Source organism: Mesoplodon bidens (assembly GCF_964165515.1).
Source record: "Mesoplodon bidens genome assembly, chromosome: 14".
Taxonomy (NCBI): Eukaryota; Metazoa; Chordata; class Mammalia; order Artiodactyla; family Ziphiidae; genus Mesoplodon; species Mesoplodon bidens.
The window spans coordinates 57,401,939-57,421,843 of record NC_138170.1 but is presented as its reverse complement, the minus strand read 5'-3'; the positions used below and the strand labels follow the sequence as shown (position 1 = coordinate 57,421,843).

At 44.7% G+C, this 19,905-nt stretch overlaps 1 protein-coding gene across 1 annotated transcript in view; it reads left to right on the top strand.

Moving 5' to 3' along the window:
• Positions 1–1,252: 1,252 nt before the first annotated feature.
• TMEM178A (transmembrane protein 178A) overlaps positions 1,253–19,905 on the top strand; it is a 50,868-nt gene continuing 32,215 nt past the window's right edge. The window contains exon 1 of the mRNA XM_081253517.1: positions 1,253–1,851. Coding sequence (XP_081109643.1) covers positions 1,452–1,851 — 400 coding nt within the window. The 5' untranslated portion in view covers positions 1,253–1,451. The remainder of the gene's footprint in view (positions 1,852–19,905) is intronic.

Sequence of the window (19,905 nt, the reverse complement as noted above, 5' to 3'; positions counted from 1 at the left end):
GAATGCCTCATCATCTTTTGATCATTAATATTTCACAGCATAAGAACACAAGAATTGGCATCCCTGGGCTCACGCAGCATGGTTTTCTGTCTGTGATGTGGCCCCAGGGGCATTAAGTGGCACGAGGGTATTGCTCCTTTGTCGTGAGGCTGCACAACACAATTAACTCAGGACCCTGAGTCCTAACGTTTCCTCATCTTAGAAAATGTGAATCTGCCTGCCATTCTCCGAATTAACATCTGTGACTGCCCAGTGCCCTGGAAAACAGAAGCATGCTGAGATGTTGACTTTGGTGTGTAGTATTGCTTCGCTTCTGACCCTCACAGTCCACGCAAGAAACTTGCACAGGAGAAAAAAAATCATTCCTCTGATTTATTACTAAGGGCTTTCTTTATTCAAAGGCAGTAATCACCTCACAGAGCAGGTGCCATTGCAAGGGCTTATTGATCCTGTGCGCTTCTAGAAATGCCAGGAGGCCGTCACTCCGGCGGGAGATGGAGGTGGTCAACGAAAAAGAAGTCCATCTCCGAGCAGGCTGGAGTGGGAGAAAATCTCTGGCCCTAGAGACCTATGGCTCCAGTGATGCTCGGTGCCTTTCTTTCAGAAGAGGGGCTGGAGCGGAGAGAGCGCGGAGAGGCTGCCGTGGGCAAGTGAGAGAGAAAGGGAGGATGGCAGGGAGACAGAGCTGCCGAGGGGTCTCCGAGGCTGCATCCTTCAGGAGGAGGGAGAAAGGGTCTTCGTCTCCAGATCGAGATTCCTAAGAGTTAAATATCTCCACGCAGCCCGACCCGGATGGGATTTGCTTCTGGGTAGAAAACGCGACACTGATCAACATCAACTTGGACAAGTGACAAGACTAGGTCTGATGTTGGTGGATGTCTTTTCAGGTCGTTGGAGGGGAGAGGACGGCCGGCAGTGTGCTCGGGGGTAGCTGGAGAGAAACATCGCGTCCAGGGCAGCAATAGAAAGCGACAAGGAGGGGGCCAACAGAGGGACGAAAAGAGAGGGAGGAAGAGTTGAAGAAAAGTAGGGGGAAAGTAGGGACAGGGTGAAGAGGAGAGAGGAAGGGACGAGGGAGAAGTGAGGGCGGCGAGGAGGGATCCACAAGGGAAGGGGGATCGCGGGAGAGCAGGGAGGACGGGTTGGTCGCGAGGTGCGGAGCGGGCGCAGGGGTGCGCGGGGGTGGCGGCGCCGGGAGGGAGGCGAGGGGGCTGCGGGAGAGGCGGGGGGCGAGGGAGCGCTCGACGCTCGGGGAGGCGCGGAGCGGCGGACCGGGGAGGGGGCGGGCGCGCGGTCGAAAGGGAGCCGAGGAGGGAGCGCGCCGGGCCGGGAGCCGAGGGCGGGCGGGAGGTGGGGGGCAGGTGGGGGAGCGCGGAGCGAGCGGAGGCCAAGTGCATTGTGTCTGGCGGCGGCGCGCGAGCCCACCGGCGGCCGCGGCGGGGCGGGCAGCCATGGAGCCGCGGGCGCTCGTCACGGCGCTCAGCCTCGGCCTCAGCCTCTGCTCCCTGGGGCTGCTGGTCACGGCCATCTTCACCGACCACTGGTACGAGACCGACCCCCGGCGCCACAAGGAGAGCTGCGAGCGCAGCCGCGTGGGCGCCGACCCCCCGGACCAGAAGAACCGCCTGATGCCGCTGTCTCACCTGCCGCTGCGGGACTCGCCCCACCTCGGGCGCCGGCTGCTCCCGGGCGGCCCCGGGCGCGCCGACCCCGAGTCCTGGCGCTCGCTGCTGGGGCTCGGCGGGCTGGACGCCGAGTGCGGCCGGCCGCTCTTCGCCACCTATTCGGGCCTCTGGAGGAAGTGCTACTTCCTGGGCATCGACCGGGACATCGACACCCTCATCCTGAAAGGTGAGCGGCGGGCGGGCGCCGGCGCGTGGAGCGCAGCCCGCGGCTCCCCAGGGGCTCGCCGGTCCCCGCGGCCGCCTCCCCGCCGCGTCCCCGGCACATTCTTTCGTCTCCCCCGCCGCCTCCTTTCTTTACCCCTCCCCGCTCTCTTTCTTTCCCCGACTCTCTTCTTTCCTCTCCATTCTCTTTTTCCTTTTCCCCTCTTCCCTCCAGTCTGGGCTTCAGCCCCCCGCCTCTATCTCCTTTGCTTCCTTGGCCTCCTTTCCCCCCTCTTCTCCTCGCCTCTCGTCCTTCGCTGTCTTTGTACACGTGCCTGACCTGGAACGCACGGGTCTGTTTTCTGGACGCTGCTCCCCGGGAAGGTAAACATCAAAAAGACCCGACCTTTCCCAGTTGGGCTCCTTCCCTTAAGTTGTACTTTCCTTTTAGAAATACCTTTGGAGGAGAAGTGGTGCAAACCTCAGAAGAGGAGGAAAAGGGCTTTTTCTTGTATTGTGCTGATGTTGGTAGCAGACGGGACTGATGTGGTATGCCAGCCTGGCAGGCTAGTGGGGAGCTCAGGAGGCCGGAGGCACCTTCCTCTAAACCCCCGAAGTGCAGGGTTCCTTTGGGTTAGACCTCAGATAACATGAATGCATTGGTGGAGGCAGCCGAATGCCGATAGGACATCTACTTTTTTCCAACCTTCTGATGACTGGGCACACCATCCTTAGGCTAGTCACACCAGGGCGAGGAGAGTGGAAAACCGGTCCAAGCCTTTGAAAGAAGAGCTTTCCGTATTTGCACATGGAGTCTCTACAGAATCACTCTCTCTTAAATTTGTGATACCTTGTAAGGCTGTTTTTGTTGTTGTTTTGTTATTTGACACTGAGTTGTAGAGCATCAAGTTGCTCTTCTGAGGTCTAGGTGACACCTGCCTCCCATGCGTGTAATCGGATCGTTTGAATTTTTTTGGTAATGTCATTCATGTAAAAATATTCAATGTGACAGTCCTACTGCTGAGGCTTCCTTCTAACTTTCTGAGCCTGACCCTTATTACAAATTCTTTTTCTCTGAGATGGAAAAAATAAAACAACCCACCTTCTTCCCTTGGACTCATTATCGCAAAAAAAAGAAGACGTCTAAAATCAGTACATTTAAAGATTTAGTAGCCATTCAGGAAAGCAAAGAAGCAGATTTGTGTTGAATTCCGGTTTGGATTGGAATTACATGGAAAGGAGGGGGTTAATAACATGTTGGCCTCAGAGTCTTGTTCGTTGGCGTATCCCTCATTTCTCAAACATGTCAACTTCTTCCTTCCCATGGCTAGCTCAGCTGGGGACTGCCATCTGAAATCTGTCTGTGTGGAAGGACTCCAGTGCTTTTGGGGGGAAGCAGATACAGTAACCTTCCTTTGGGAAGGGTGCTATATTCTTTCCTCTCCTAACTCACATCCAAATCTGATTTCTTCTCATGAAGATGCTGCATAATTAATTTTGATAGTAGCATAGTACATGAACAAACTGTAAAAGCTGAATTTGGAGGTTCGGTTATGGAATGCTCGTTTAGGCAAGGCAATTTTGAAAGCTAAGTAGTGTAGTCTGTCTTTGGAAATGACAGAGCTGCATTTCCTTATGCTCTTCCTCTGCCGAGAGTATTTGGTTGCATGTAAACTGGATGTAGAATAATGCCTGAAACAGCAGGGTAGAGCTCATTCAATCCAATGGCAGGCAGGAGAGGGTGTCCCACAGGGCACTTGCACATTCCCCACCTCCCGACCTGGGCCGGCTAGCTGAGGTGCCGAGCTCCAGGGAAGTTAAGAATCGAATAATCCTAGAGGCTGAAGGGACTTCAGCGGTCATTCAGTCCAACCTCCCCCCCATTGTTCAGACTCCCTTCTTCTACATCTTTCTGACAAACGGTTGTCCAGCCTAGCACTTCCCTAAGACAGAACTTGGGTGCTAAATGCAAGTTTGGATTAACACGATCTCAGATTTGTAATACTGATGGTGTTTAACTAACCCTTTTTGTAGGACACTAAAGAGTTCTAGGCTGTCATCAGAAGACCTGGGCTCCATTGCTGGCTCTACTGCTAAATCGCAGGGCTTCCTCCAACAAGTGTCCAGGCCTCCTTGGCCTTCAGTTTTCTAGTTCATAGTAGGAAGACTCACTGTTCTTTAGGGGATTTTCTAGTTCTAAAATCTGTCATTGTTGTACTAATAGCAATGTAAATTTAGCTTCCTGGGAAGTTAATGCGCTGACATTATTGACATGAGGAGTTTGGAGGAAATGAAAGATGTTCAGTACGTTATAGGATCATAATTTGTTGTTTGGGAGATGGCCAGAAGGGCCTCAAATACTTTCAATATTGCTACTCATCTACCTTGGGCTACCTACATAACTCTTCTGGATCTCAGTTTCATCATCTGTGAGATGAATGGGTGAAATGAACAGCTTTAAAATTCTGTGATTCTAAGAATCATTTCCACAGATGATTTTGACACCCATGTTAGGTAAACATTATTACCTTTGTTTTGGCGTCTGTGATATGAATTTGGCATTTGTGGTGTGTTTTCACATCTGTGGCTGTGGTATGAACTTCTTAAGTGAGCCCTGTGTAACTAGAAATCAACATGGCATCTGATTTAAAAATGTGGACAACTAGGGTCCCACATTTCATTCTTACTTTCTTCTCTGAACTACCTTATGAGTCCTACGATTTAGAAATGCTAACGCTAGGAAATGAAGAAAAGTAGACTCAGGTGGGAGACTGGGGAGGGGTGGAAAGGGCCGCAAGAAGTGCCTGACATACTTAATGAGCTTTTGAGGGAAAAAGAGGTCAGCCTGTCTTCGTGTGGACTTAGAGCACAAAGCCAGGAGGTGGGTGAAAGTTACAGAGGGGAAAATGTAGAGTTGATAATATGGAAGACCTCTCACAATTGGAGTTGCTTGCATTTCCTGGGGGCTGGGAAAATACTTCTGAGAGATGTAGAGGAAAAAGAAACAGACAGTGTGGGGAATAAGAGATTGGCTTAGAAGTGCAACACATAGGCTCTGTAGTGTTCATCTACTTAAGAGAAACCACATGAGCCAGAAGAGCAGCGGTCTCATTGGGACAAGTATTTGGGAAAATCATCAAACTCTGATTGTCACCCTTTCATTACGATTCTGTTTACTTCTGGCCCACAGTGACCGTAGAAGGTCTCCCCTAGATTGGACCTCCAAGCAGGACCTTCAGTAAGAATGGAGGTAAAGTTATAGATAAATCCATTAAGGACCAAGACTAGAACTCGATGCTACTCTCCCAGGCTAACGAAAGACCAGTCACCAGCACAGTTTGCATACTGTTGTTTTTCCTCTTACTGTATTGACTAATCCACATTTCACTATCTTGCCCACTGGGATAACATGGGAACTTACAAATGCTGTAGAGATACTAAGTTCACACTATATTACTATCCAATAAAACAAATGCCCATCGAAAGGCTGTTATGTGCAAGGTCATATCAGGGAGATTTCGGCTACACATGTGGGGATTCTTTTGTGTTTGAGCTGGTCAATTGACTAACTTATTCTTCCATACATAGACCCTTCTTGCAGTTAACTTTTTTTTTTTTTTTGCGGTAAACGGGCCTCTCTCTGTTGTGGCCTCTCCCGTTGCGAAGCACAGGCTCCGGACGCGCAGGCTCAGCGGTCATGGCTCACGGGCCCAGCCGCTCCGCGGCATGTGGGATCTTCCCGGACTGGGGCACGAACCTGTGTCCCCTGCATCGGCAGACGGACTCTCAACCACTGCGCCACCAGGGAAGCCCTGCAGTTAACTTTTGTTGCTAAGGAAGCTTTGCTTGTCACAGTAAAGACAGTCTCTGATGAGTATGCAAATGAAGTCATCCTCCACCCAGCAATAGGGGGGCTAGAATAGTTGAAGGAGCCTTGTGGTAGGAACTTAAGAGAATGGGTTTAAAGAGTAGGTTCTTTATTCCTTCATTCATCCAGTTTATTCCCTCAATAAATATATATTGAAAGCCAGGTATTGTTTTAGGTATAGAAGATACAGGATTGAACAAAATGGATAAAAACGCCTGCCCTAATAGAGTTTATATCAAGTGGTGGAGTTATTTTCTAGTGGATTGTACAGTCATTACTCATAGTAGGCTGTGGGAAGAACACTGTGCAAGCTGCCAGAGCTGGTAAGTTCGTGACAGAAAATACGGTGCAGAGTGATGGAGAGCTGTACCCTTTGGGGGACGCCCGGCCATTCTGTTCCAAGTGCAGTTCTTATGTTTAAACTACTGGTTGAAGAGTAAAATAGGAGGACAGATGGAAGGAGACTCAGTTGGAAACATTCTATAATGCTTCTTTCAGTTACTGAAAACACTGAGTTTAATAAATAAACATTGATGAGTCTTGTGAATACATTATGTAGAACTTTGGAGAAATTAATTTTGAATAGGAGTTAGTCATTGAAATGATATCAAAAGTGCCAACTGTTCTTACTAGCCTTAACTTTAATTGAAAAAAAATTTTAATTAAAAATTTTCATTAAAAACAATTAACACTATTTTTCAAATATATGTACTTGTGTATGTAAACCAAATCCTAATATTATATATTGCCTGCAATAAACAAAAGGAAAATGAATGTTATAGTGTTTCGTTTTTATGAAATTAAAAGTGATAGAATTTCAGCAATGTGAAGATTATAATTCTGTAGGCATACTGTTAACTTGGATAAGTCATTTGGGATTGAATTCTGGAAACTTGAAATAACAGCGTGTCCTTGTGGTTTCAGAAGCATTTTTCCTTTAATGAGATAAACAGAGATATCAAAGACAGTAGGACATAAATACTTTGTCATTTTGCTCTCTGCAAGTGAAAGAAAGTAGGAGGATTGGTAGGAATTCACTGGGTCTCTTCTCCACTCTGCTAATGATATATCTGTTTCCCCTGTTGGCTTATTTTCCATGAAATTAATAGTCTGTACAGGACCCACTACGTTCTACCTGACACAGAAATAGATTGATGATTTTCTCCAGCCCATTTGTAGACCAAAGTATCATTTGTGTTAGAATAATTATCTCCCAAGAGCAGATGTATCTGGGAAATCTGAGAAGCAAGCACTGTTTCTCTTCCCTGACCCACTTGTTCACATACTGTTCTCAGACCTTCTCTTGGACCAGAAGATGCTGCTGGCAAAGGGATTCCTCAGTTTTGGGGGTGCTGGGGATATCATTAAGACTTCCTTTTTCTTTCTTTACTTCTCAAGGCAGTGGTCTCCAAACTTGTCTTCAGCCTCACTCTATGTAATTTATATTTATTCATTTTAAAATTCGGTGCATGGACTGTCCTGACATATACATCATGAAACACAGACAAAAGCAAACCTTGAAGGGATGGGGCAATAAACAGAAAAAGAAGTTCAACTATCTTCACCCACACTTTCCAAAGGACTGCTTGTGTACCCCCTGGCATGTATACTCTCCCCTTGGAAGACTGCTGTTCTCACGGCCCATCAGCAAAGCTGAGTTTCTCATCTGGGCAGAAGAAGAAGGACTGTTTGTTTACTATCATGGCTGACCTCTGTGGTGGGTCTCCCAGGCCACCGTTGTATCACACGTATTCATCTTGCACAGGGGAGAGAAGAAGATGCATTTTATTGCTGTATCATTTCTGACATTAGGCACAGCATTCCCCAAGTGTGATACCCCGTGTTTCAACACATCCTGTTACTAACACTCCTGAAGGTTATCTCGCATAGCAATTAGATTCTTACTCGCCTCTCTGCTATCAAAAAAAAAAAGATACTTGCTTCCATTCTTTCCATCTGCACAGGGAAGTCACCTTTGAAAAGTGATTCATAAACACAGAAGTGATTGGTGCTTTAAGTGGTTTGTGATCAAAATTGCCAGAGTCAGTGACATTTGTATCCACCATGTCTCATGGATAACATTTAGCAGTGGCCTTGAGGGGAAAAACAGAAGAGTTTTTTGCTATGCCATAGAAAGTTCACATCCAGTTATACCCGAGTGGCTGTGATTTTTTCCTTAGCTCCTGATTTTTCTTTTTCAAAGCTCAAAAGGAGCCGTTAAACCCCATCAGGCAAACTGCTCATAATTGCAAGTGTTCTTGATTACCATAGAAGATATGCTTTTGTTTGGGGAGCATCTGGAAGTTACATTCCACTGAGGGAGTAACTGAGTCTCCCAGTGTCAATGCTAAATGGGAGACCATGGGGAGTGGCCACATTGAAGGAATTTAGGCAGGTCCTAGGGTTTTCCCAGGAGTTACCAAGGGTGAACGCTCCTTTCCTCTTTGAGCCCACCTGCAGTGTGGTATACCCCAGGTTACTGACCTGTGACCTCTGCCAAGCAAACTGTGACCTCGGGTTGACTGTGTCCTTATTCCTGAGCCCATCTTTCTTGTGTCCGTCCACCTTGTCTTTCAGAGAGATTCCACTGTCCTTCTTTGACACTCAATTGTGTGACCATCTGAGGCCCATTTTCCTGTATTATTTGCTGGTTAAAAGAATAAAAATAATCAGATTTGGCCATCCCCTTCACTTCCCTCTCCCTTGCAAAAGCAACTGGTGAAATGAAGGAAAAAGTTGAAAACAACCAAACTGGAGGTTTGGCAAATAATACAAATAGAAAAATGTATCTCCTTTGGTGTAAAATATTAGTTCAGTAGTTTGGGGCAATTCAGATAAAGATCATTCTAACCCTGTAGACTCACTTTAAGTTTAACAAATTAGTTTTTTCTACAATTAATATTTTTTAAAAAACACTACACTAGGGCTTCCCTGGTGGCGCTGTGGTTGCGAGTCTGCCTGCCGATGCAGGGAACACGGGTTCGTGCCCCGGTCCGGGAAGACCCCACATGCCGCGGAGTGGCTGGGCCCGTGAGCCATGGCCGCTGAGCCTGTGCGTCCGGAGCCTGTGCTCCGCAACGGGAGAGGCCACAACAGTGAGAGGCCCGCGTACCGCAACCCGCCCCCCCCAAAAAAAAACCATTAAAAAACCCCACTACACCATTGCTATTGTCTAAAGCTTTGCACAACTGGTTGTAAAGATTTTTATCAAAATAAAGGCATTTGTCAGTAGAAAATGGACTTGATCTTCAAAACCTGGTAAAATGTATGATGGTTTATTTTTTCACTTTCTTACAGTGTTTCCCTGTGGTTAAAAGTGATTGCAGTGATTAATCTGTTTTATTGCAAGTTTTAACTAAAGGGATGTAGCTGAACTTCTTGGAGCCTGAGAGAGCCCGCATCGGCCCTCATGAAGCTGGCAGCCTTTGTTTGCTTCAGAGTACGGGGAAACTACAGGCTGCACTCCATCTTTCTTGTAACTCAGCCAGATAAGCTGATTGCAGACCAAATAATAATGTCATGGGGACACCCATCAGGGAATGCATTAGCAAGTGAAAAAAGGGGAACAATACAAACCATATTTCAGTTTCCGTTATCTTGACTGACTGAGGACACACTGAATTATTTTCTGTAATTTGCTGGATGTCCCCCAGTGTTCAGACTTTTAAGTATTTTGTTCATGGGAAAAAATCAATCAACTCATTTCTCCTTCAAGGACCAAAAGGTTGTAATATGTTCCCTTTTGGTTTCTCCAGGTTATTTGATACCATATAGGTAGACAGGGAAGCGATTCCAGAAGTATGTGGGAAATTCTGGATGTATAGATAATTCCAGAAGGCTTTATTGTCCCTTTACGACAGGTACCTCAACTGTAAATCAACATTGATGCCTCCATCTGCCATGCCAGTAAGCACTGACTTGTATCCGTAGTGTCTATAGCACGCAAGATTGGGAGAGTGGGGCGTGAGGGTAGAGGTGGGAGGCTGTATGTGACTTGGATCTCTCTTGTCTACATTTTAAGGAGTTTTTGTGTGGTGCGGGGGATGTAAACATTTGCTTCACTCAGAAATCAGTCAACAAATGTTACTAATGAGTGTTGAAACGTAATTGCTTTTGCAAAGAAGAGGCTGCTCAGTGAAAAACTCGGGTGCGGTATCCTCCTTGCCCTGTGAGGTTGTGCTTTCTCTAAGGAGCCCCAGAGTAGTGAGGAAGAGGGTCTGAGCAGGCGGATGGGGCAGTTGGTTAATTTGAGTTCGAATGCCATTTCTTATGTTCTCACAATTTTGAAAACTGCTTATAGTCATGTTTACAGTTGTCATGGAATTTTTTCAGCATGGGCATCCTGTTAAATGGTACTCAAGGAGGTTAGCCCGAAAAGCAACAGAATCGATCACTTGTCATGGGTTTGAAAAATTACGGAACTCATCATCAGAGAGACAGTTTGACCTAGCGGAAGACAAACTGTAGGGGGGGAAGAGACTAAAAATACAATGGTCAGTGATAATAATTGAGTCTGGGCCAATTGAAGCTCAGTATGTTTGTTTTATGCCGCTGATACTTAATCACTTATTCCAGGTGATTTAATCCTTAGCATCTAGCATATTTTAGGGAGAGTTTGTTTGGTGTTCAGACAATGGAAGTGTTGGTTGAAAGAAGCTAAAATGAACAAATACTAGACAAATAAAGAGCTAGGCTGAACTAGAGTGGCAGGAGGAGCGACAGTGACTGCTGACAGGAATGTTTCTGAAAAATACTGTCTTTCTGTTCAGGTGTTTGAAACGAACAAAACAAAAAGGGCACAAGGAAACTGTTTACTATTCAGCAGTAAAAGATAAAATCCAGCCAGAAGATGTCTGCTGAAGAAGCCTCAAAGTCATGTATTTCTTTCCTTTTTTCCTCAAGTGTTACCTTTTCTTTTTGATAGAAACTCAAATTGGTTGGAGGAAAATGGGTAAGCACATGTAGAATCAAAGATTCACAGAGTTGAAAGGAACTTTGAGCCATGATCCTCACCTAATTTTTTTTTACTGTGATGCCGTAATAGAGGATTTTAGTGTGCCCTACAGACTTCTGTCAATTACATGCAATTCCTAGCATACCAGCTCTGACTCCCTCTTCTCTCTGAGCGTGTGTTTTCAGAATGCCTGTGATGGAGGGCATGTTGTTATCAGCATAATCTCGATCAGTTTTAATTTATAAAACGGAGTCTAGCTTTTGGATAGGGGAGGCCCTTTGATCTTGTATAGAGGAGGCTTAGAGACAGCCATCTGATTGGCTGTGGGAGTGGGGGCTTTATCCAGGTTGTGTCTTTTTCGGGGGTGAGGCTGGTACAGGGAGCCGGTGGACACTGTGAGCATGCGTACTTCAGTCTCCCAAAGTCGTCCCCAGGCACCACCACTGATTTGGAAATTGGGAGCTGTATTAATAACTCATTACCTGTTAGCCTTATGAACAGGTCCCAACATACCTGATTTGAGAAAGTTAAAAAAAATGACAGGAGAAATCATGAAAGGTCACAGTTTTGTTTGCCCTCCAAGTGTGACAGAGTTCTTGAAATAAATCTGTCTGAGAGCCCCTGAAAGGCATTAAACAGAGTAGCTCACTATTCAGTAAACCACACATATACAAGATGATTCTGCAATCATATTTGATTATGCCATGGGAGAAATTGATGCTTCTTACTAATATGCCCCAGATTTTCATTTCGGAAATTTGTGGCATAGGTATTTTCGACAGCATGTTTTTATTTCCTAAATTATCACACAGTTCTTATTTTAGCACTCTTCCAGTTCTATTTGCAGGTTAAAATGGCAGACCTAATTTCCCCCCCCCCGCCCCCCGGCTAAGTATTCTCCCATATATCTAGCTTTCCGGAGTTGTTTTTATTCCTGAAAAGGTCAGGTATGAAACATTATAATTTGGGTTGTCAGTCTAATTTTTTTAAATGCAATTAATAAAGTGCTTGATAAACATTCATCCACTCACATAGTGGGTTTATCAGTTAAGGATCTTTTAGTGCCGAATAGTAGAAATCCCAAATAAAAATAGCTTAACCTACAAGGAAAGTGCATCATCTCCCATAACAAGAACTCTGGAGGAAGCCTGTACCTAGGCAGGTTAATTAAAGATTGAATTCTGTTGGGCTTTAGTTGTCACAACAGGGGCGATTTTGCCTTCAGGCTTGTCTCTTGCTGGTCGTCAGCAGGAGTGTCAGTCACTTCATCACATAGCAATAGTTCAAAGGCTAATAAAGCAGGAGAGAGAGGCCATGCCCCTTTTTCCTAAACCATTCCTAAAATGAGTGTAGGGCTTCCCTGGTGGCGCAGTGGTTGAGAGTCTGCCTGCCGATGCAGGGGACACGGGTTCATGCCCCGGTCCGGGAAGATCCCACATGCCGCAGAGCGGCTGGGCCCCGTGAGCCATGGCCGCTGAGCCTGCGCATCCGGAGCCTGTACCCCGCAACGGGAGAGGCCACAACAGCGAGAGGCCCGCGAACCGCAAAAAAAAAAAAAAAAAAAAAAAAAAAGAGTGTAATGTCCCAGAAGTCTCCCAGATTTCCCACAGGCCTCATTGGTTCGAATTATGTCACATGACCATTCCTAAACCAATCCTTGGCGAGTAGAATGGGATTATGGTGATTCCCTTAGACCAATGAAGCTTCCCCTGACAGTGGCTAAGGGTTCAGTCTTCCCAGGAAGCACTTGCCTGCCTGACACCTGAACAAAGTCTGGCTACTGTTAGCTCAGGAGACGTGGCTGTTGTGTCCACGGCCATAGTGCCTGCCACAGCAGGAAAGTCCAAATGGCAGTCCCGTCCTACCTGTGATCATGCCATAGGGAGAACAGGACTGAGAGGAGAACCCCGATTTCTTGCTAGCTCTTCCAGATTTACCGTATTCTCTCTCCACATCCTGCCCTCATGGGCATAGGGGAGGAAAAACCTCTTTTTCCACTATATTCCTAAATTCTCAAGTTGGGTCCTATAAATTGACTGATAAAAGACAGATTAACAAGAGAAAAACAGAAGTTATTAACGTGCGTCATGCATATGGAGCCCTCAGAGATGGGTAACTCAAAGTGGTGGTTAGAACTTGGATTTATATGGCATCTTAACGAAAGAACAATACATTTTCTTAAAATTTATTTTTTATTTATTTATTTTTAAGAACAGTACATTTTTAGGGAAGTGATAAGACAAAGGAAAAGGACCTTGAGCTTCTAGGGCTGACAAATTGTGGGAAGGCAAATATAAGGAGAAACTAATGGTAGATCAGGGCTAGTATTAGCAAGGATCGTTATGTAGATTCCTCTGGTACCAGCTCTGGCTGATAAAGGTCTAGACTTATCTCCGGTAATTCACTTCTATCCTTCCTGGTACAGAGAAGAAGGAGGGGGCACCTTTATAAATTTATGTCCTGCTTTTAGGAGAAGGGCAGAAAGCTTTTCTTGTATCTGCTTCTTCTCGATTGCTTCAGCTCAAAATCATTCTTATGTCAAAGGGGCATATTTGGGGGCAGCATATTTTGCTCTTCTTCCTGGGCATATCGGAGCACCCTGAAAGCCCTGTGCTTTGCTTGCCAAAGAGCTGTTTGGGACTCTTTAATCTCTGGTAACCCAGGGACTGCATGGTTGTTTTTAAGGAGGCTTGTTCATAATTGCACTTTAAAAAATGGGATGTACAATGTTCAAAACTGTGCATTTTAGGGGATTTTGATGTACTCCAAGATCTGATAGTGCAGTTGTTATTAATTTAATACACACTGTATTGATGAGGTCAGTGTTGTTACACAGCTGGAAGGCCACCTGAGGAAGTGGTTATTTAGCAACATATGATTCTGTGTTTGGAGGAGTGGGTTGGAGGGAGAGTGTGTTCTGATGAAGCTCAGGCATCTCGGCAGGAATGTTCAAGTCAGACCACTCCAGGGCCCTTCGCCTTTCCTGATGGAATTGCTATGCTCTTCTTGGACCTCTCATTTGAAACTGAGAGGCCTATTTATTAAAGCTTGATACCTCTTTAGAGCAGGAATTACCAAGCAAGAAAACAATCTGAACTACTGCAGATGGGCTGAGCTAGCAGGGTGTTAGCATAGAAGCCTCAAAAGATGGTGAAGAGCCACAAGGTATGTGGGAGGACATATATTTGGACCACCAGATTGCATGCCAATTTGTAGGTTCAAAAAGAAAAAAAGCAAGTGAGGAGGAAGGAAAGAGAGGAAAGCAGGAAGGAGCAAATGAACAACTATTTGGTGGATCTTTGGGGAACCAGCTCTCTGGGATCTTGTTTCTTTAAATATCTATCAGGTTTATCTTTCTAAAATAAAATCTTATCACGTCTTTCCTTTGATTAAAAATCACAGTCTGATGGATTCCCCAATAAGTTAAAAATAGACTGACTCAATGATCCAGCAGTTCCACTCCTAGGAATATACCCTAGAATGGAAAATAGGGACTCAGAGAAAAACTTATACATGAATGTTCATAGCAGCACTGTTCATAATAGCCAAAAGGTGGATACAACCCAAATGTCCATGAGTTGAAGAAGGGATAAACAAAATGTGCTATGTCTATATAATGGAACATTACTCAGCTATAAAAAGGAACGATGTACTGATACATGCCACAACACGGATGAACCGTGAAAACACTGTGCTCAGTGAAACAAGCCAGACACAAAAGGCAAAGTATTGTATGCTTCCATTTATATGAAATACCCAGAATAAGCCAATCCATAGAGACAGAAAACAAGGAAGGAGGAATGTGGAGTGACCGCTTCATGGGTATAGCATTTTCTTTTGGGTTGATACCTATGTTCTGGAGATAGAGAGTAGGGATGGTTGTACAACGTACTAAAGGACAAGGAATTACACACTTTGAAAAATGATCAAAACAAAACCCAAACCAAAACCAAAATCTCTCATGGTTTTGCTCTGTCCACATCTACAAGTCTATAAACTTCTTCAAAGGTCATAAAATAGCCTTTGCCATGTGGCTCCAATTCCCTTTCTGGTTGTGTAGCCAGACACTCCTCCATGAAATCTAGGGTCAGGCTCCACCAGACCATTTGCTTTTCCCTCAATACATGTTCCCTTCACTCTGTGTCATGGTGGAACTTGCTTCCTCTGCCTGAAATGCCACCTTCTCTTGTCCATCTGGTCGCCCTTCCTTGAAAGCTTCCTAGTGCCATTGTTATTTCCTCTCTGGACTTCCTTGACTCTCCCCTTGGCCTCTCATTACCTGCAGAATTAATTGCTTTATTAGTTGGGACCCCAGTGTGCTTTGTACTATTATAGTGCTTTCTACATTGTATTGTGGTTTATTTCCTTGTCCACTTTACCCCCTACCTTAAGGTTGGCGATGGATGCCACCCAGCTCAGTATCTGGCACATGGCGATCTTCCCATAGAATAGCTGTTGAAAAAATTCCACTGGATTGATTCAAATCACCGTCATATCTGGTCCATTCTTTTTCACCCACTCCAGAGTTTCTCATTCAATTCAAGGACAAGGAGAAGAGAGACTTATTCTAATCTTTCAGAGACTAGGACACTAATAATTAACTCAAAAAAGATGAAATAATTGGCATTAAAAAAAAGCAGTAGTAGTAGTATATGTAAAAAAAGAAGCATTTATGGTGGCTTTTATATTGAAAGTATTCCAGAAATCAGCATAAAACTAACAGGGTGCTTTTTATGGAGGATTTGCCTCATAAAATGTTCTTAATCCTTAACAAAAGGATTACATTATTATTGCAATTTTCTTGTCTTTCTGCTTATACCCCACTGGAAGTCCCTACCTTCAAGGAACTGTTCCTTTGTTCTCTCACAGGACCCAGCTGGGTGGTTTTCAGATACTAGGAACTCAATAGATGGGTAGTGTTTTCCTAGGTTTATTCTAAGTATTTTCTTGTACAGTTTTGACTTATTAAATATTCTGTTTTTCAGTAAAACTATTGCAAGTCCAGTTACATACATGCTTTCACCAGAAAGCACAATAGCTAGAATGAATCTCTGAAAAACTCTTGGTGGCTGCGCTTCATCAGGCTCTTTACTGAGCTATTCTGATGCTGTGTCAGACGTCTTAAGAGGGAGGCTCCTGTATGCCGAAAGAAAGCCTGGAGGAGCATCTGGGGTTCAAGTGTGCTCTTCGGACTCTTCAAGCTGAGATCGCTCTCCAAGAGACTGGTGGCTTTTCTGGTGTGCTGAAATGATCGCCCTCTCAGCACGTTCATTTTGAAGGTTATTGAGGCGACAGAAGGCAGAGATTTGGGGCATCTTCTTCCCTCTGCTATTAACTAGCTCTGTGACCTTGAGCAAGTCACCTCACCTCTGCAGATCTTCATTGTCTCACTTGTACATACAGAGGTTGGATCAGTGTAACCTGCTGGGTCTCTTGGAGCATTAACTGGCTTTAATTATAGGATGCCCAGCAAACAGCAGCTTAATTAACTCCACAAAGTGTAAGGGTAGAAAAAGGTCGGTTCTCCCTGGAAGCAGGTAAGTGTTAGGACAATCCAAATCGAAGAGCCTTTCTCTCTTTTCAGCTGTTCACCCACATGCCTCTCCTTTGCTCCTTTGAATGTGACATGCTTTCTTACTGCTAATTTTCTTTTTCATTTCCTGAGGGTTTCAAAGGAGAAAACAGGACTTTCTATATTGTTCCAGGAATTCTCTTCTGTAGGAGCAGTGTTTGCCATTTGGTTGGAAGGACTGAACTGGATAATTTTTTCCTTGTTAGATGATTTCACAGGGAATTGGTAATAATAAGCTATATCTGGTTTTAGGAACTGAAGTTAGAGTTCATAATAGAGAACAAAAAAGGAGTACCCTTTAGAAAATTGCATTGTATAATTTAAATTTTGCCTTACTTGCTCATTTTTAATTTTTTTGAAGAAGTTTGAGAAATTTTGATGGAAGAAAAATCATATACTTTCTTTTTGTTACTACAGGTAAAAAAATCCTAGGTTTATTCCTTTTTTGCTTCATGAGAGTATTTAATACTCATAAGCCACGTGAAGTTAAATAGAAATCCACAATTATCTATTACGATTCATTTTGTTCAAAAGTTTTAGAGATGTGCTTTCTGAATTTAATAATCTGCTGTGTTAAATACCTGGAAGTTATATTTGACCACTTTAATTCATACTATGAATCTTGATTATTCGCTTGTTTCTTTTTTCCCCTCAGATGATATTTTAGGTGGCTTGCCACACATTGTAATTGGCATAATAGTTAATTTCACTGAAAGCCCTATTCAAAAAATTTGGACATGATATGACTTTCCTTGACCCCCCATTTTTTCCTTTATGTAGATGAAAGGATATGCCCAGGTAAACCTCTTTAGGCATACATGGCAATGATTATAATGGCAGATCTGCTGCTCCACTTCTGATGCTTGGTTGGACCAGTTTTTACTTAAATCCTTCCACACAGAGCAGAGATGAGGTAGACGAGACAATCATCTGTATCATCCCCATCACAGTCAGGCTGATTCTTATTGAGAGAGAGTGTGAGTTCCAGAAGACAAGAGTGGATATGGTCCAAGGTAGCAAGCATACTACCTCACCTTTGCCCCATCATAAGCATTTTGGTCATTTGGAAGACTTAGAAGTTTATCTAAGAGGAAGAAAAAAAGAACCTGTTTGGGCTTCCCTGGTGGTGCAGTGGTTGAGAGTCCGCCTGCCGATGCAGGGGACACGGGTTCGTGTCCCGGTCCGGGAAGATCCCACATGCCGCAGAGCGGCTGGGCCCCGTGAGCCATGGCCGCTGAGCCTACGCGTCCGGAGCCTGTGCTCCGCAACGGAAGAGGCCACAACAGTGAGAGGCCCGCGTACCGCAAAAAAAAAAGAACCTGTTCAAAACAGGTTAACAACACTGCACTGAATGGTGATGGGGAAGGTAGGGGAAGAGGCAACCCCATGGAGAATGAGAGTCATCACATAACCGCCTTAACTTTGGTCTCTTGATTCTTAGAAAATCTCTTCATTCTTTTGGAATTTTGTTTGTTTGTTTCCTTTTACAAACAGTAACACTAGAAAGAGTCTTACAAAGTCTGTGGGAGATTATGAACTAGGGAACTGAAATTACTCTGTAGAAGCCATATGACGAGGAGTGTGATATTCATGGAATTCATGAGAAAAAGCACTTTAAATTTACACAGCAGATTCCTTCCTCATAACCCAAAGCAGTTTTTACAAAGAGAAAAAGGAGACACGTTCTCTGACTAAGCATATGTGATTGAGGAGAATAACATTGGGAGTGCTGTTAATTACTGCTTGTATACGGAGGGGAAGGTGGCCCCGTGGAGGGGGCGGGGGGGATGAGCAACCCTGGGAACTGGGAGCTGTGGCCCTGATCCTGGCTTTTCTGCCACCCGTGGGACCTTGGCAAGTCATTTAAACCTCTCTAGATCTCAGCTTCTCATTTTTAAAGTTGAACTTCATGATTTCAAAGAGTTTTCCAGGTTATTACCTTTTATGATTTATTTAGAGCATCAGGAAGGAAAGGGTGAGTTTTCCAGAGAGCCAAAACCCACCTTTCTGTGCCTCAAAAACTTGTTTTTATCTGACTGGATGGATATATTATTCAATGCATTATGCACATCTCTGCTTTCTGAAACAGAGAGCACTAAATTTAACTTTTGCTGAATGACTCAAGGTTGTTGCTATGAACTATGATGTAATAGCCAGGTCCCCTTGGGGACTATAGAGGTGTGTAGAACTGTGTGCCTCAGAACCAAATGACGCAGCACACTGTCCTTTACACAAAAGTGATTGTGAGGTTCTGATTTTTTGTGTGTGTGTGCTTGCTGCTTTTCTAAATATCACTCCTTTCTGTTTCCATTGTTTGTCTCGAGCTGTCCCTTTTTGTATTCCACTTTGCTGCTTCTAGTGGGCTAGGAACAGGGGGTCATAGATGAAGCAAGCTGGAATTAGGTCTGAAGTTAGGGCAAATGGTCACCAGGTGAGGTTTCAGGAGGCACCCCTGAGTGTGGAGATTTGGTGACTTCCTCAGGTCACTGCCTGAGGCCTTTGGGGTGTTCTGTGTCGCAGTAAGCGGCCCTTGGATAATTACAGTATCGAGGTGCCTGGCTCTTCCTATTTATGGAATGATGTAATGTTTGTGACCATCCTTCCTAGAGGAGAAAATAAGAACGAGAGCTGGGCAGGAATGACATAGCCCAAGGGACTACAAGAGGGCTCAGAAATAGAAGAGTGTCAACAAGAGAGCAGGTGTGCAGATCTGTGACAGTGTCCAGGTGATTGACAGGCAGGGCCAAGTCTCATTTGTAGGGCGTCCCACAAGGTCAGCCTGTTCACAGCCTTGGCTTGCAGCCATTCTCCACCATGACAGCCCATTACTGCCTTCTTTAGATGAAGCAGATACAGGGGGATTGGCAGTGGCAATGTTGAATTAGGACCCATGGATGCTGAACTTCTGGTTAATTGTTATTCTTTTGATCCTCCGGACAGTAGCTTAAGAAAATGTAAATTGGTTATTCATTTCTGTGTATTTACATGTACATGCCGCTTTATTAGCTTGCAAACTACAGTGTCATCCATTTCAGCATAAACTTGGACACTGACTAATTTGCACTTCTTTAATCTGCAAGCTTGGCAATTTGGGGCAGCCTCCTCCCTCCTCCATCCTCCCTCCCCACGATCTCCCCTCTCCCACCCAGCAAAGCCAAGAATGTTATTTTAGGCTGTAGGAGCCATATTAAAAAAATACCACTGGGTTTCTCTAAGCTTTTCTGAAGTTTATAAATAAATAAACAACGCATGAATGAATGAATGAATGAATGAATGAATGAATGTCACATGGGCCAGTCTCCCGTGGGCCTCTCTTTGCTGTGTTTTCTGGGCACTCATGGGAGAAAAGCAGTCAGGCCTGGTGCTATCCTGGGGCTACAGCTCCCCTGCCCAAGAGGGGGATAGGAGCTCATCCTGGGCAGGAGGAAGCCAGGAGGGTCCAATATATGTAGCTGTGGCTTCATCCAGGATTATGTTTATGTAACTCCTGGGGGTGTGGGGAGAAGCCAGAAGATGATCGGTAATTAGAGAAACAGGACTCTGCCACCCATTTTGGCATGGGAGTTAAGTGAGCCACCGTTGTGTCCCACTTATGCTAGAATTTTCCTCTCTTTTAACACCATCAGGAAGGATGAGGATGGGTACAGTGTGGAAGCAACATCTGCTTTCTTCCCTTCTAACCCTG